The sequence below is a fragment of the Salmo salar genome, chromosome 02, assembly GCF_965601325.2.
Source record: "Salmo salar chromosome 02, fSalSal1, whole genome shotgun sequence".
In the NCBI taxonomy this organism is placed as follows: Eukaryota; Metazoa; Chordata; class Actinopteri; order Salmoniformes; family Salmonidae; genus Salmo; species Salmo salar.
Genome location: NC_138292.1, coordinates 50,757,840 through 50,773,431, shown reverse-complemented (window position 1 = coordinate 50,773,431; position 15,592 = coordinate 50,757,840). Strand labels below are relative to the sequence as shown.

Sequence of the window (15,592 nt, the reverse complement as noted above, 5' to 3'; positions counted from 1 at the left end):
ACACAGTTGGTTAGTTCGACACTGACACACCAAAGATTAGGTATTTTCGTAAAGGTATAAAGTAATATGAGCAAAACATTTTTGTGAACTGCCGATTCGTAACGTTTGAATCAATTTCATAACCGATTCATGCTACATTTGGATCAGTTTTTTAGAAAGCTGAGGAAATGCTCCCCCTGAGCTCTTAACGAACCTGTTCTTCAGTAGTCTTGAAAACCCAACCCTAAGCAACAGTGATTTAGGGTATGGTTTCAATGATGGACTCTTTAGATAGTGCCGTACGGCACTATCTTATCTGCTTGAATAAAATACAAAACAGTAGCTAGCAAGATGGAGATCAGTGAGTGCATTTCACAAGTGGCTATTTTGCTTCAGCTACCTTCACTAAAACCACTGCAAAGGTTTTGCCTGCAAACTTTAGTTTCGAATTGCGGCGTTCTGGCATGTCTGCCTCGTGATTTGTGGGGAAAGTTGTCTTTCTGAAGAGAACCCACCCTGGAATTATTATAATTTTTTCTTATCGAAGTTGCCAAAGGAGTCCGTCATTGAAACCAGACCCTAGTCACTGTTGCCTAGGGTTGGATTTTAGAGACTAGTTCATCAAGCCTTGAAGTTGGAAGACATTGCGCTAGCAACGTCAATATCACCGGTTCAATTCCCCCAGTGATCACATGCACTTACTGAACTATAAGTCGCTTTGGATATAAAGCATCTACTAAGTGACATGTTTTATTATATTAGAAATATGTCATTCTGAGTGTCTGTCATAAGTACACTAACTCGGCTGGATTCTATCAAACCTACGTTTAAAATCTTTGGCAGTATTTGGTTTACATTTTTGTGGGTTACATATTTCAGATGTGAGTCTACTTGGTATTTTTTTATGGTTGCTACCCAAAACCATACACCGGTTTTACTTGACTCAGGAAAATGTTAAAGGGTTAGTTCACCCAAATTACAAAATTATCTATTGGTTTCCTTACCTTGTAAGCAGTCTATGAACAAGGTGTCTTGCTTTGGTTTTGTTTACCTGGCAACTGTCTCCAAGTGCTAACTTTTTAGCATTTAAGGGACAACTACAATGCAAGTCAATGCATTCCATTTTGTAATTTGAGTGATCTATCCCTTTAACACGTTAAATACTGCATGGATGCCTTCTCTTCACTGTGAGTACAAGTTCAAAAGAGGTCTTCTCTTTCCTCACCATGAAAAGTTAACATTAGCCACCCCTATCTGTCATACTCCCTTTGTAAACAAAGCTGCTGGATCAATGGTAGGTATTGTTTCACTCAGACCAGGAAGTGTGTGGAATTCCACAGCACTGCTATGAGCAGGCATGCAAGCACTGCTTTGAGTAGGCATGCAGAAGGGAAATAGGGTCATTCTGTGTGAAAATGGAACAAAATATTACTTATTTCTCCATAATCCATTTGGAGACCGATGTGAAATATATGATAAACATCTTTCCTCCAAAGGACATTTCTATGGATTACATTTCAGGAAAGTCCACAACGTCAGGGTCATTAGTTGCTCCATTTTCACATTAAATGACCCAATTCTGCCATGAGCGTCCTCTTTTTAGTCTCCCTCCTGACATCTCTCTGATGTTTGAGTTTTGACATTCAGGACTAGATTGATCAGACAGAAAACATGTCTCTTCATTTCTGGATAATTTTCCCATCCGTTATTCTTACGAACAATGACAGTAATTACATCACACATTAAACACGACAAAACCGCTATAATTGACGACATCCAAAAGCAACACGGACACACATTGCCGTGAACATAGATACATGTTTTATCTCTATCTCCTTTTCTCTAAATGCAGTGAAAATCTGCCCTGGTGCAAAGAAAGAGTTGCTCCAGATTCTCCTCTACAGTCGGTGCGAACCCTGTGGGTCCATTTTCTCAGGCTGTAATTACCTGAGATGGCAGCCAAATGCCCTGCTGTGCCCTGCACCTGTGCTGCCTGAGCTAGACTGAGTACATGTCACTGGGATGGAGGAGAGTTGGGTCAGCGTTCCCGATTGGGGGTGGCAGCCTGCAGGGGGAAGGTTGGCAGAAGGAGTAGAGGTTGGAGTTCTTAGACAGGTGTTAGTAAAGGTTTCATGGCCTGCCCCTTTACCCCTGTGACAGCGGTGGGTAATGATTTTGCCTCCATCTGTACCTTGCACCTGTGTTGCCTTGGTTGAGTGGTGCTGGAGCGGTTGGGGTCTGTGGGAAAAGAGGCATGGGCAGCCTGCAGGGGAAGGTTGGAAGAAGTGGGTGTTGGAGTTCTTAGAGAACTCGGAGTAGAAATAGGTGTGGGCCAGTCAGAGTAAAGGTTTCATGACCTGTCTGCTGCTGCTTTTCCTCTTCTTTGCCACTGTGATGGTGGTGGAAGGTTGGGTAATGTTGGTTGTGGAATGTTGCAGAGTGTGTGCTTGCAGTGGCATTTACTGTAAGCTAATTTGCTTTAATCACTCATGGAAAGACTACGTAACATAAATGTAATTAAGGCGTCTATCAACAGACTGGGATGCGATGACTAGCGAGGAACATAGTTCCAGAACATTGAGTTTGAGTCACTGGTTATATCGAGGAATCACAATTTCGCAGGGTGGGGCATCCTTTGAATTTCGGGACGGGGATGTGACATTTTGGCCCTTGAGACTTTCAGAGAGGGGTATGGAGCCACCAAAGACATTCCGGCTTATATCTAACACCTCTCCCCCCAGAATCTAATCAAGTACTTTGCGTGATTTTCTTGGTTCAGGGTTACTGAAATGATGTTCTGTTGAGAGCTATAGAGTCTTGTTCTCTGCCCTTTGCAAGTGGCCCTTGACGATCAGACATCTGAAAAGCCTGGATAGGTGGATCAACATGACAGCGACTTGTTTCATACTGTACAACTTCAAATGCGTGCACAATATATTGCATTTATTGGAACATAGCCTCTTGACCCCAGAAGGCTAGGTGATGGTGCTATAGACCTTCTGTCACCTATTATCTAACTTAACTCACCCCTCCTAAACTAAACCCTAATCCTAAACCAATTTTGATTAACCTTTGAATCTGCCTGCTAAATGTCTGCCTTTATTAAATCAAATCAAATTGTTTTGGTCATCTACACATGGTTAGCAGATGTTATTGCGAGTGTAGCGAAATGCTTGTACTGCTAGTTCCGACAGTGTAATATAACAATTCCACAACAAATATCTAATACACACAAATCTAAGTAAAGGAATGGAATAAGAATATATACACACAGTTGAAGTCGGAAGTTTACATACACCTTAGCCAAATACATTTAAACTCAGTTTTTCGACATTTAATCCTAGTAAACATTCCCTGTTTTAGGTCAGTTAGGATCACCACTTTATTTTAAGAATGTGAAATGTCAGAATAATAGTAGAGAGAAGGATTTATTTCAACTTTTATTTATTTCATCACATTCCCAGTGGGTCAGTTTACATACACTCAATTAGCATTTGGTAACATTGCCTTTAAATTGTTTAACTTGGATCAAACGTTTCGGCCTTCCACAAGCCTTCCACAACCTTCCCACAATAAGTTGGGTGAATTTTGACCCATTCCTCCTGACAGAGCTGGTGTAACTGAGTCAGGTTTGTAGGCCTCCTTGCTCGCACACGCCTTTTCAGGTCTGCCCACAAATTTTCTATAGGATTGAGGTCAGGGCTTTGTGATGGCCACTCCAATACCTTGACTTTGTTGTCCTTAATCCATTTTGCCACAACTTTGGCAGTATGCTTGGGGTCATTGTCCATTTGGAAGACCCATTTGCGACCAAACTTTAACTTCCTGACTGATGTCTTGAGATGTTGCTTCAATATATCCACATAATTTTCCACCCTCATGATGCCATCTATTTTGTGAAGTTCACCAGTCCCTCCTGCAGCAAAGCACCCCCACAACATGATGCTGCCATCCCTTTGCTTCATGGTTGGGATGGTGTTCTTCAGCTTGCAAGCCTCCCCCTTTTTCCTCCAAACATCGATTGTCATTATGACCAAACAGTTCTATTTTTGTTTCATCAGACCAGAGGACATTTCTCCAAAAAGTATGATCTTTGTCCCCATGTGCAGTTGCAAACCATAGTCTGGCTTTTTTTTATGGCGGTTTTGGAGCAGTGGCTTCAACCTTGCTGAGCGGCCTTTCAGGTTATGTCGATATAGGACTCGTTTTACTGTGTATATAGATATTTTTGACTTTTCGCAACAAAGTACGTTCATCTCTAGGAGACGGAATGCTTCTCCTTCCTGAGCGGTATGACGGCTGCGTGGTCCCATGGTGTTTATACTTGCGTACTATTGTTTGTACAGATGAACGTGGTACCTTCAGGCATTTGGAAATTTCTCCGAAGGATGAACCAGACTTGTCGAGGTCAACAATTTTTTTTCTGAGGTCTTGGCTGATTTCTTTTGATTTTCCCATGATGTCAAGCAAAGAGGCACTGAGTTTGAAGGTAGGCCTTGATATACATCCACAGGTACACCTCCAGTTGACTCAAGTTATATCAATTAGCCTATCAGAAGCTTCTAAAGCCATGACATCATTTTCTGGCATTTTCTAAGCTCTTTAAAGGCACAGCCAACATAGTATAGTGTATGTAAACTTCTGACCCACTGAAATTGTTATCCAGTGAATTATATGTGAAATAATTTGTCTGTAAACAATTGTTGGAAAAAATTACTTGTGTCATGCACAAAGTAGATGTCCTAACCGACTTGTCAAAACTATAGTTTGTGAAATTTGTGGAGTGGTTGAAAAATGACCTAAGTGTATGTAAACTTCTGACTTCAACTGTATAAATATATGGATGAGCAATGGCAGAGCGGCATAGACAAGATGCAATAGATGGTATAAAATACAGTATAAGCATATGAGATGAGTGATGCAAGATATGTAAACATTATTAAAGTGGTATTATTAAAGTGACTAGTGTTCCCTTTTTTAAAGTGGCCAGTGATTGAGTCTCAATGTAGGCAGCAGCCTCTCTGTGTTAGTGATGGCTGTTTAACAGTCTGATGGTGTTGAGATAGAAGCTGTTTTTCAGTCTTTCGGTCCCAGCTTTAATGCACCTGTACTGACCTCGCTTTCTGGATGGTAGTGGGGTGAACAGGCAGTGGCTCAGGTGGTAGTTGTCGTTGTTGATCTTTTTGGCTTTCCTGTGACATTGGGTGCTGGAGGATTCCTGGAGGGCAAGTAGTTGGCTGCCGGTGATGCGTTGTGCAGACCGCACCACCCTCGGAGAGCCTTACGGTTGTGGGCGATGCAGTTGCCGTACCAGGCGGTGATACAGCCCGACAAATTTCTTTAGCCTCCTGAGGTTGAAGAGGCGCTGTTGCGCCTTCTTCATAACACTGTCTGTGTGGGTGGATCATTTCAGTTTGTCTGTGAACTTAAAACGTTCCACCTTCTCCACTGCTGTCTTGTCATTGTGGATAGGGGGTTGCTCCATCTGCTGTTTCCTGAAGTCCACGATCATCTCCTTTGTGTTGTTGACATTGAGTGAGAGGTTGTTTTCCTGACACCACACCCCGAGTTCCTTAACCTCCTCCCTGTAGGCTGTCTCGTCGTTGTTGGTAATCAAGCCCACTACTGTTGTGTTGTCTGCAAACTTGATGATTGAGTTGGAGGCATGCATGGCCACGCAGTCATGGGTGAACAGGGAGTACAGGAGAGGGCTGAGCACGCACCCTTGTGGGGCCCCAATGTTGAGGATCAGTGAAGTGGAGGTGTTGTTTCCTATCTTCACCACCTGGGGAGGCCCATCAGAAAGTTCAGGACCCAATTGCACAGGGCGGGGTTGAGACCCAGGGCCTCCAGCTTAATGATGAGCTTGGAAGGTACTATGGCATTGAGTGCTGAGCTATAGTTAATGAACAGCGTTCTTACATAGGTATTCCTCTTGTCCAGATGGGATAGGGCAGTGTGATGGCGATTGCGTTGTCTGTGGACCTATTGGGGCGGTAACAATTTGAAGTGAGTCTAGGGTGACAGGTAAGGTGGAGGTGATATGATCCTTGACTAGTCTCTCAAAGCATTTCGTGATGACAGAAGTGAGTGCTACGGGGCAGTAGTCATTTAGTTCAGTTACCTTTGCTAGCATTGTTCCTGTACCCAAGAAGGCAATCTTGAAGCATGCGGGCAAAGCAGACTGGGATAGGGAGAGATTGAATATGTCCGTAAACACACCAGCCAGCTGGTCTGTGCATGCTCTGAGGACGCGGCTAGGGATGCCGTCTGGGCTGGCCGTCTTGCGAGGGTTAACACGTTAAAATGTCTTACTCACGTTGGCCACGGAGAAGGAGAGCCCACAGTCCTTGTTAGCGGGTCGCGTCGGTGGCACTTTATTATCCTCACAGCGTGCAAAGTTTAGTTTGTCTCGAAGCAAGACGTCGGTGTCCATGATGTGGCTGGTTTTCCTTTTGTAATCCGTGATTGCCTGTAGACCCTGCCACATACGACTCATGTCTGAGCCGTTGAATTGCGGCGACTCTTTGTCTCTATACTGACATTTCGCTTGTTTGATTGCTTATTTTCTGTGTTTTGATTTTCCCGTCTGGTAATAACCTGTATTGAAGGTAGGCTTATTGCATTTCTCCACAATAAAATTCACGTATTATCGAAATGATGATTCCCTGATCCTGAATGACCACATGGTGGTTTTCAGTCCATAATGACTTGAATATCTTTTCACTGAACACATGACACATTAGTTTCCTTGTGACTGACAATTCCTCACTAGACAGGTTGGGATAAAAAAACTGAATAGACAGTAGTCTCATTAGACCAGAATCTCGAGAAACTGGAGTCATCATGACTATTCAAGTTTTATCTGTAGCTATTTAAAGGCCCAGTGCAGTCAAATGTGATTTCCTGTGTTTTATATATATTTCCATACTATGAGGTTGGAATAATACTGTGAAATTTCAGCCTGTTTTCGTGGGATGGAGTTTTGGCCTACCTGGTGTCATCACCAGGCAGATAATTAGTTAATAGACCAATAAGAAATACAGTTTCAAATCGGTCTACCAGTAACAGCTAGTTTTCAGTTTTCCTCTCCCAACTCAGACCATTCCTCGACAGTCCTAGCAAAATTCTTGCTTGAGAAATTGCTCTTTGCTTAGAAAATATTTTTGTTTCTTTTTGACCATTTTAATTAAAAACGATCACGGTAAGGTACTTAATTGTTACCCAGAAATGATTTAATATTCAGATAAAAACGTCAAAACACGTCCTTCTTAAGGTGTGCTCTTGGTCAGCTCTTCATCGATCGCCCGTGGCTTTCTGTGTGTGTTTTTGGAGACTGGTCGATGTGCTCACCCTCTGTCTTGTTTGTCTTCCAGGCTCGGCACGTCACCACAGGGGAGCTGGCGGCCATCAAGGTCATCAAACTGGAGCCCGGTAAGAATCTTTGCCTCCCTCTTCTCACACTCTGGGGTTAAGTTTCCCCTACGTACAGATCTAGGATCAGCTAGACTGTCCTATTATTCCATTTGACTCACTTAAATCTTCTCTCCCCCACCATCCTACTTCTCCAGTCATTACTGTGCCTGTTTATGAGACCCACTAAACATTTGGAGGAATTGACTTAAGACCCTAGGCAAAATACAAAAGTGTTATGCAAATGAAGCCCACCTGAATGCCCCAGGCCATATGCATACAGTATATTATGACCAAGTGAGAGCATAACATTAGTGGTTATGTTGGTTGGAGCATGTTGTTTACAGTAGAGTTGCGGGTTTAAATCCTGTATAGGCCACACACTGGCCTTATTAGTGTAAAAGGCATCTGCATCATACCTACCATATAATGTGTCACGTTTTTATTCTAGCCCAGCATTAACCCAAAATATTCAGAATAGGGTTAAAAAAATACCTTATTCCGGGAATCTTCCAACCAGGGTATCTGAAAAACCTGGGAATTTTGGGAAAATTACCAGAATTTTGCAACCCTAATTCTGACCCCCTCCCTCCCCCCACACACATATCCTTTTTCATAAGGATAAACAAGGCGAGGTATAGGTCAACTGACTCACTACACCAATAACCTATAGAGGTGATGTCTAACAATCCAAAAAAGCAATTTTTATTGTAGTGTTCTTCTTAGTTAGCATTAGCAGGCTAACTCATTGATCCACAGTTAGTCATAATTGCTACCATAAAACAGCCTAATTATAGTTGGTTTGTGTTTGGTGATAGTTTGTCACCAGTCAGTTGCACAATTGCATTCTGCTATGAATAGCACGTTATCAGCTTGCAATCTCTAAACTGCATTCTGTTCTGTTGCTTCCGTATGTGGGAATAATAGCAAACTAGCTCTCGGATGCTATCTGACCAAATTTTAGCCTAAACCCATTTCTGTCCCTTGGCTATGATAAGTGGATTGGTTAGGTAATCTATTGAGGTTGAATTGATCATATGTAAGTGATGTTTGAATTAGTTTGGGAGTGATGTTCTGTTCACAGGAATCTGCAGAGGGAAAGACAGCTCATAATAATAATAGTGCCACTAACCTCCTGTGGTTCCATTTTTCATCATCTATACATTTTCTAAGGATGTTTGCTACATGTGAAAATGCAACCTTAACTTCTTATATATATATATATATATATATATATATACTGCTCAACAAAAATAAAGGAAACACTTAAACAACACAATGTAACTCCAAGTCAATCACACTTTTGTGAAATCAAACTGTCCACTTAGGAAGCAACACTGATTGACAATAAATTTCACATGCTGTTGTGCAAATGGAATAGACAACAGGTGGAAATTATAGGCAATTAGCAAGACACCCCCAATAAAGGAGTGGTTCGGCAGGTGGTGACCACAGACCACTTCTCAGTTCTTATGCTTCCTGGCTGATGTTTTGGTCACTTGAATGCTGGCGGTGCTTTCACTCTAGTAGTAGCATGAGACGGAGTCTACAACCCACACAAGTGGCTCAGGTAGTGCAGCTCTTCCAGGATGGCACATCAATGCGAGCTGTGGCAAGAAGGTTTGCTGTGTCTGTCAGCGTAGTGTCCAGAGCATGGAGGCGCTACCAGGAGACAGGCCAGTACATCAGGAGACGTGGAGGAGGCCGTAGGAGAGCAACAACCCAGCAGCAGGACCGCTACCTCCACCTTTGTGCAAGGAGGAGCAGGAGGAGCACTGCCAGAGCCCTGCAAAATGACCTCCAGCAGGCCACAAATGTGCATGTGTCTGCTCAAACGGTCAGAAACAGACTCCATGAGCGTGGTATGAGGGCCCGACGTCCACAGGTGGGGGTTGTGCTTACAGCCCAACACCGTGCAGGACGTTTGGCATTTGCCAGAGAACACCAAGATTGGCAAATTCGCCACTGGCGCCCTGTGCTCTTCACAGATAAAGCAGGTTCACACTGAGCACGTGACAGAGTCTGGAGACGCCGTGGAGAATGTTCTGCTGGCTGCAACATCCTCCAGCATGACCGTTTTGGCGGTGGGTCAGTCATGGTGTGGGGTGGCATTTCTTTGAGGGGCCGCACAGCCCTCCATGTGCTCGCCAGAGGTAGCCTGACTGCCATTAGATACCGAGATGAGATCCTCAGACCCCTTGTGAGACCATATGCTGGTGCGGTTGGCCCTGGGTTCCTCCTAATGCAAGACAATGCTAGACCTCATGTGGCTGGAGTGTGTCAGCAGTTCCTGCAAGAGGAAGGCATTGATGCTATGGACTGGCCCGCCCATTCCCCAGACCTGAATCCAATTGAGCACATCTGGGACATCATGTCTCGCTCCATCCACCAACACCACGTTGCACCACAGACTGTCCAGGAGTTGGCGGATGCTTTAGCCCAGGTCTGGGAGGAGATCCCTCAGGAGACCATCCGCCACCTCATCAGGAGCATGCCCAGGCATTGTAGGGAGGTCTTCTGGTTTGGAGCGAGCAGTCGCACTACGCTTCGCTCCACAGGTAATATTACACTTCATTACATTACAACGGTTTGATTTGTTTGATCTGAGCAATTTTTCTTAGCTAGCTACATAGTCGTCTTTGTATCAAAGATAATTGTGTAGTTTAGAGTAATTAGAGTAATTATCGAGGTTAGCTATCTTCGTCCTCCTAACGTAGTCATCACTGCTAGCTAGCTAGTCAACACTGCTAGCTAGCCAACCAGCCAACTTCTACCGACTAGCAGCACTGTAGAAACTATTACATTACAACGGAACGACTTGATTAGTGTAGTGTTAGTGTTAGTTAGCCAGCTACATAGTTGTCTTTGCTGTCTTTGCATCTAAGATAATTGTTTAGAGTAATTATCGAGGCTAGCTAGCCAGCCGCGATGCGACACCAGACTTAGTCAACACACCTAGTCATCATTAACCCACTGCTAGCTAGCCAACCGTTACCGACTAGCAGCGCTGTAGATACTAATACTTTACAACGGAACGATTTGACTAGTGCAGTGTTAGCTAGCTAGCTACATAGTTGTCTTTGTCATAGCTTGATAATTGTGTAGTTTAGTAATTATCGAGGTTAGCTAGCCAGCTATTTCCGTCCCCCGCGACGCCATTTTTCCAAACCCAGCCAACTATTACCGACGAGCAGCATTGTAGAAACTAAATACATTACAAAGGAACGTCTTGATTAGTGTTATGTTCGCTAGCTACAAAGTTGCTTTTGTATCATGACAAGGTGTAGTACTGAAACTATCGAGGTTACCTAGCCAGCTACACGTTCAAAGTCAACAACGCAGCCACTGCTACCTAGCCTACTCCACCAGCCAGCAGTACTGTATCATTTTCGTCATTTTTAGACAATAAGATTTTTGCAACGTAAGCTTAACTTTCTGAACATTCGAGACGTGTAGTCCACTTGTCATTCCAATCTCCTTTGCATTAGCGTAGCCTCTTCTGTAGCTTGTCAACTATGTGTCTGTCTATCCCTGTTCTCTCCCCTCTGCACAGGCCATACAAACGCTCCACACCGCGTGGCCGCTGCCACTCTAACCTGGTGGTCCCAGCGCGCACGACCCACGTGGAGTTCCAGATCTCCGGCAGCCTCTGGAACTGCCGGTCTGCGGCCAACAAGGCTGAGTTCATCTCAGCCTATGCTACCCTCCAGTCCCTAGACTTCCTGGCGCTGACGGAAACATGGATTACCACAGATAACACTGCTACTCCTACTGCTCTCTCCTCGTCTGCCCACGTGTTCTCGCATACCCCTAGAGCATCGAGCCAGCGGGGTGGTGGCACTGGAATCCTCATCTCTCCCAAGTGGACATTCTCTCTTTCTCCCCTGACCCATCTGTCTATCTCCTCATTTGAATTCCATGCTGTCACAGTTACCAGCCCTTTCAAGCTTAACATCCTTATCATTTATCGCCCTCCAGGTTCCCTTGGAGAGTTCATCAATGAGCTTGACGCCTTGATAAGTTCCTTTCCTGAGGATGGCTCACCTCTCACAGTTCTGGGTGACTTTAACCTCCCCACGTCTACCTTTGACTCATTCCTCTCTGCCTCCTTCTTTCCACTCCTCTCCTCTTTTGACCTCACCGTCTCACCTTCCCCCCCTACTCACAAGGCAGGCAATACGCTTGACCTCATCTTTACTAGATGCTGTTCTTCCACTAATCTCATTGCAACTCCCCTCCAAGTCTCTGACCACTACCTTGTATCCTTTTCCCTCTCGCTCTCATCCAACACTTCTCACTCTGCCCCTACTCGGATGGTATTGCGCCGTCCCAACCTTCGCTCTCTCTCTCCCGCTACTCTCTCCTCTTCCATCCTATCATCTCTTCCCTCTGCTCAAACCTTCTCCAACCTATCTCCTGATTCTGCCTCCTCAACCCTCCTCTCCTCCCTCTCTGCATCCTTTGATTTTCTCTGTCCCCTATCCTCCAGGCCGGCTCGGTCCTCCCCTCCTGCTCCGTGGCTCGACGACTCACTGCGAGCTCACAGAACAGGGCTCCGGGCAGCCGAGCGGAAATGGAGGAAAACTCGCCTCCCTGCGGACCTGGCATCCTTTCACTCCCTCCTCTCTACATTTTCCTCTTCTGTCTCTGCTGCTAAAGCCACTTTCTACCACTCTAAATTCCAAGCATCTGCCTCTAACCCTAGGAAGCTCTTTGCTACCTTCTCCTCCCTCCTGAATCCTCCTCCCCCCCCCCCCCTCCCCTCCCTCTCTGCGGATGACTTCGTCAACCATTTTGAAAAGAAGCTTGACGACATCCGATCCTCGTTTGCTAAGTCAAACGACACCGCTGGTCCTGCTCACATTGCCCTACCCTATGCTTTGACCTCTTTCTCCCCTCTCTCTCCAGATGAAATCTCGCGTCTTGTGACGGCCGGCCGCCCAACAACCTGCCCACTTGACCCTATCCCCTCCTCTCTTCTCCAGACCATTTCCGGAGACCTTCTCCCCTACCTCACCTCGCTCATCAACTCATCCTTGACCGCTGGCTACGTCCCTTCCGTCTTCAAGAGAGCAAGAGTTGCACCCCTTCTGAAAAAACCTACACTCGATCCCTCTGTCAACAACTACAGACCAGTATCCCTTCTTTCTTTTCTCTCCAAAACTCTTGAACGTGCCGTCCTTGGCCAGCTCTCCTGCTATCTCTCTCAGAATGACCTTCTTGATCCTAATCAGTCAGGTTTCAAGACTGGGCATTCAACTGAGACTGCTCTTCTCTGTGTCACGGAGGCTCTCCGCACTGCTAAAGCTAACTCTCTCTCCTCTGCTCTCATCCTTCTAGACCTATCTGCTGCCTTTGATACTGTGAACCATCAGATCCTCCTCTCCACCCTCTCCGAGCTGGGCATCTCCGGCGCGGCCCACGCTTGGATTGCGTCCTACCTGACAGGTCGCTCCTACCAGGTGGCGTGGCGAGAATCTGTCTCCGCACCACGTGCTCTCACCACTGGTGTCCCCCAGGGCTCTGTTCTAGGCCCTCTCCTATTCTCGCTATACACTAAGTCTCTTGGCCCTGTCATATCCTCACATGGTCTCTCCTATCATTGCTATGCAGACGACACACAATTAATCTTCTCCTTTCCCCCTTCTGACAACCAGGTGGCGAATCGCATCTCTGCATGTCTGGCAGACATATCAGTGTGGATGACGGATCACCACCTCAAGCTGAACCTCGGCAAGACGGAGCTGCTCTTCCTCCCGGGGAAGGACTGCCCGTTCCATGATCTCGCCATCACGGTTGACAACTCCCTTGTGTCCTCCTCCCAGAGTGCTAAGAGCCTCGGCGTGACCCTGGACAACACCCTGTCGTTCTCCACTAACATCAAGGCGGTGACCCGATCCTGTAGGGTCATGCTCTACAACATTCGCAGAGTACGACCCTGCCTCACACAGGAAGCAGCGCAGGTCCTAATCCAGGCACTTGTCATCTCCCGCCTGGATTACTGCAACTCGCTGTTGGCTGGGCTCCCTGCCTGTGCCACTAAACCCCTACAACTCATCCAGAACGCCGCAGCCCGTCTGGTGTTCAACCTTCCCAAGTTCTCTCACGTCACCCCGCTCCTCCGCTCTCTCCACTGGCTTCCTGTTGAAGCTCGCATCCGCTACAAGACCATGGTGCTTGCCTACGGAGCTGTGAGGGGAACGGCACCTCCGTACCTTCAGGCTCTGATCAGGCCCTACACCCAAACAAGGGCACTGCGTTCATCCACCTCTGGCCTGCTCGCCTCCCTACCTCTGAGGAAGCACAGTTCCCGCTCAGCCCAGTCAAAACTGTTCGCTGCTCTGGCACCCCAATGGTGGAACAAGCTCCCTCACGACGCCAGGACAGCGGAGTCAATCACCACCTTCCGGAGACACCTGAAACCCCACCTCTTTAAGGAATACCTGGGATAGGATAAAGTAATCCTTCTAACCCCCCCCCCCCCCCTTAAAAGATTTAGATGCACTATTTTAAAGTGGTTGTTCCACTGGATATTATAAGGTGAATGCACCAATTTGTAAGTCGCTCTGGATAAGAGCGTCTGCTAAATGTCTTAAATGTAAATGTAATACAGGCACGTGGAGGCAACACACACTACTGAGCCTCATTTTGACTTGTTTTAAGGACATTACATCAAAGTTGTTTCAGCCTGTAGTGTGGTTTTCCACTTTAATTTTGAGTGTGACTCCAAATCCAGACCTCCATGGGTTGATAAATTGGATTTCCATTGATTATTTTTGTGTGATTTTGTTGTCAGCACATTCAACTATGTAAAGAAAAAAGTATTTAATAAGATTATTTCATTCATTCAGATCCAGGATGTGTTATTTTAGTGTTCCCTTTATTTTTTTGAGCAGTATATATATACACTGCTCAAAAAAATAAAGGGAACACTTAAACAACACATCCTAGATCTGAATGAAATAAATAATCTTATTAAATACTTTTTTCTTTACATAGTTGAATGTGCTGACAACAAAATCACACAAAAATAATCAATAAAAATAATCAATAAATAAGTGTTCATTCAGTATTGTTGTAATTGTTATTATTACAAATATATATATATTTGTAATAATGACAATTACAACAATACTGAATGAACACTTTTATTTTAACTTAATATAATACATCAATAAAATCAATTTAGTCTCAAACAAACATGTTCAAACATGTTCAATTTGGTTTGAATAATGCAAAAACAAAATTTTGGATGTAAAAAAAGCTAACGTTTAAGTTCCTTGCTCAGAACCTGAGAAGCTGGTGGTTCCTTTTAACATGAGTCTTCAATATTTCCAGGTAAGAAGTTTTAGGCTGTAGTTATTATAGGAATTATAGGACTTTTTCTCTCTATACCATTTGTATTTCATATACCTCTGACTATTGGATGTTCTTATAGGCACTATAGTATTGCCAGCCTAATCTCGGGAGTTGATAGGCTTGAAGTCATAAACAGCGCTGTGCTTGAAGCACTGCGACGAGATGCTTGCAAATGCAGGAATGTGCTGTTTGAATGAATGCTTACGAGCCTGCTGCTGCCTACCACCGCTCAGTCAGACTGCTCTATCAAATATCAAATCGTAGACTTAATTATAATATAATAACACACAGAAATACGAGCCTTAGGTCATTAATTCGGTCAAATCCGGAAACTATCATTTCGAAAACAAAACGTTTATTCTTTCAGTGAAATATGGAAGCGTTCCGTATTTTATCTAATGGGTGGCATCCCTAAATCGAAATATTGCTGTTACATTGCACGACCTTCAATGTTATGTCATGATTATGTACAATTCTGGCAAATTAATTACTGTCTTTGTTAGGAAGAAATGGTCTTCACACTGTTCGCAACAAGCCAGGTAGCCCAAACTGCTGCATATACCCTGACTCTGCTTGCACAGAACGCAAGAAAAGTGACACAATTTCCCTAGTTAAAAGAAATTCATGTTAGTATTCAATATTAACTAAATATGCAGGTTTAAAAATCTATACTTGTGTATTGATTTTAAGAAAGCCATTGATGTTTATGGTTAGGTACACATTGGTGCAACGACAGTGCTTTTTTCGCGAATGTGCTTGTTAAATCATAACCCGTTTGGCGAAGTAGGCTGTGATTCGATGAGAAATTAACAGGCACCGCATCGATTATATGCAAGGCGGG

At 44.7% G+C, this 15,592-nt stretch overlaps 1 protein-coding gene across 3 annotated transcripts in view; it reads left to right on the top strand.

Moving 5' to 3' along the window:
- Positions 1–15,592, top strand: part of LOC106585154 (mitogen-activated protein kinase kinase kinase kinase 3) — a 117,196-nt gene that overhangs the window by 25,117 nt on the left and 76,487 nt on the right. For all 3 annotated transcript variants that reach the window (XM_014171069.3, XM_045705361.2, XM_082964065.1), the window contains one exon: positions 7,356–7,413. In XM_014171069.3, the coding sequence (XP_014026544.2) occupies positions 7,356–7,413 (58 nt within the window). The remainder of the gene's footprint in view (positions 1–7,355; positions 7,414–15,592) is intronic.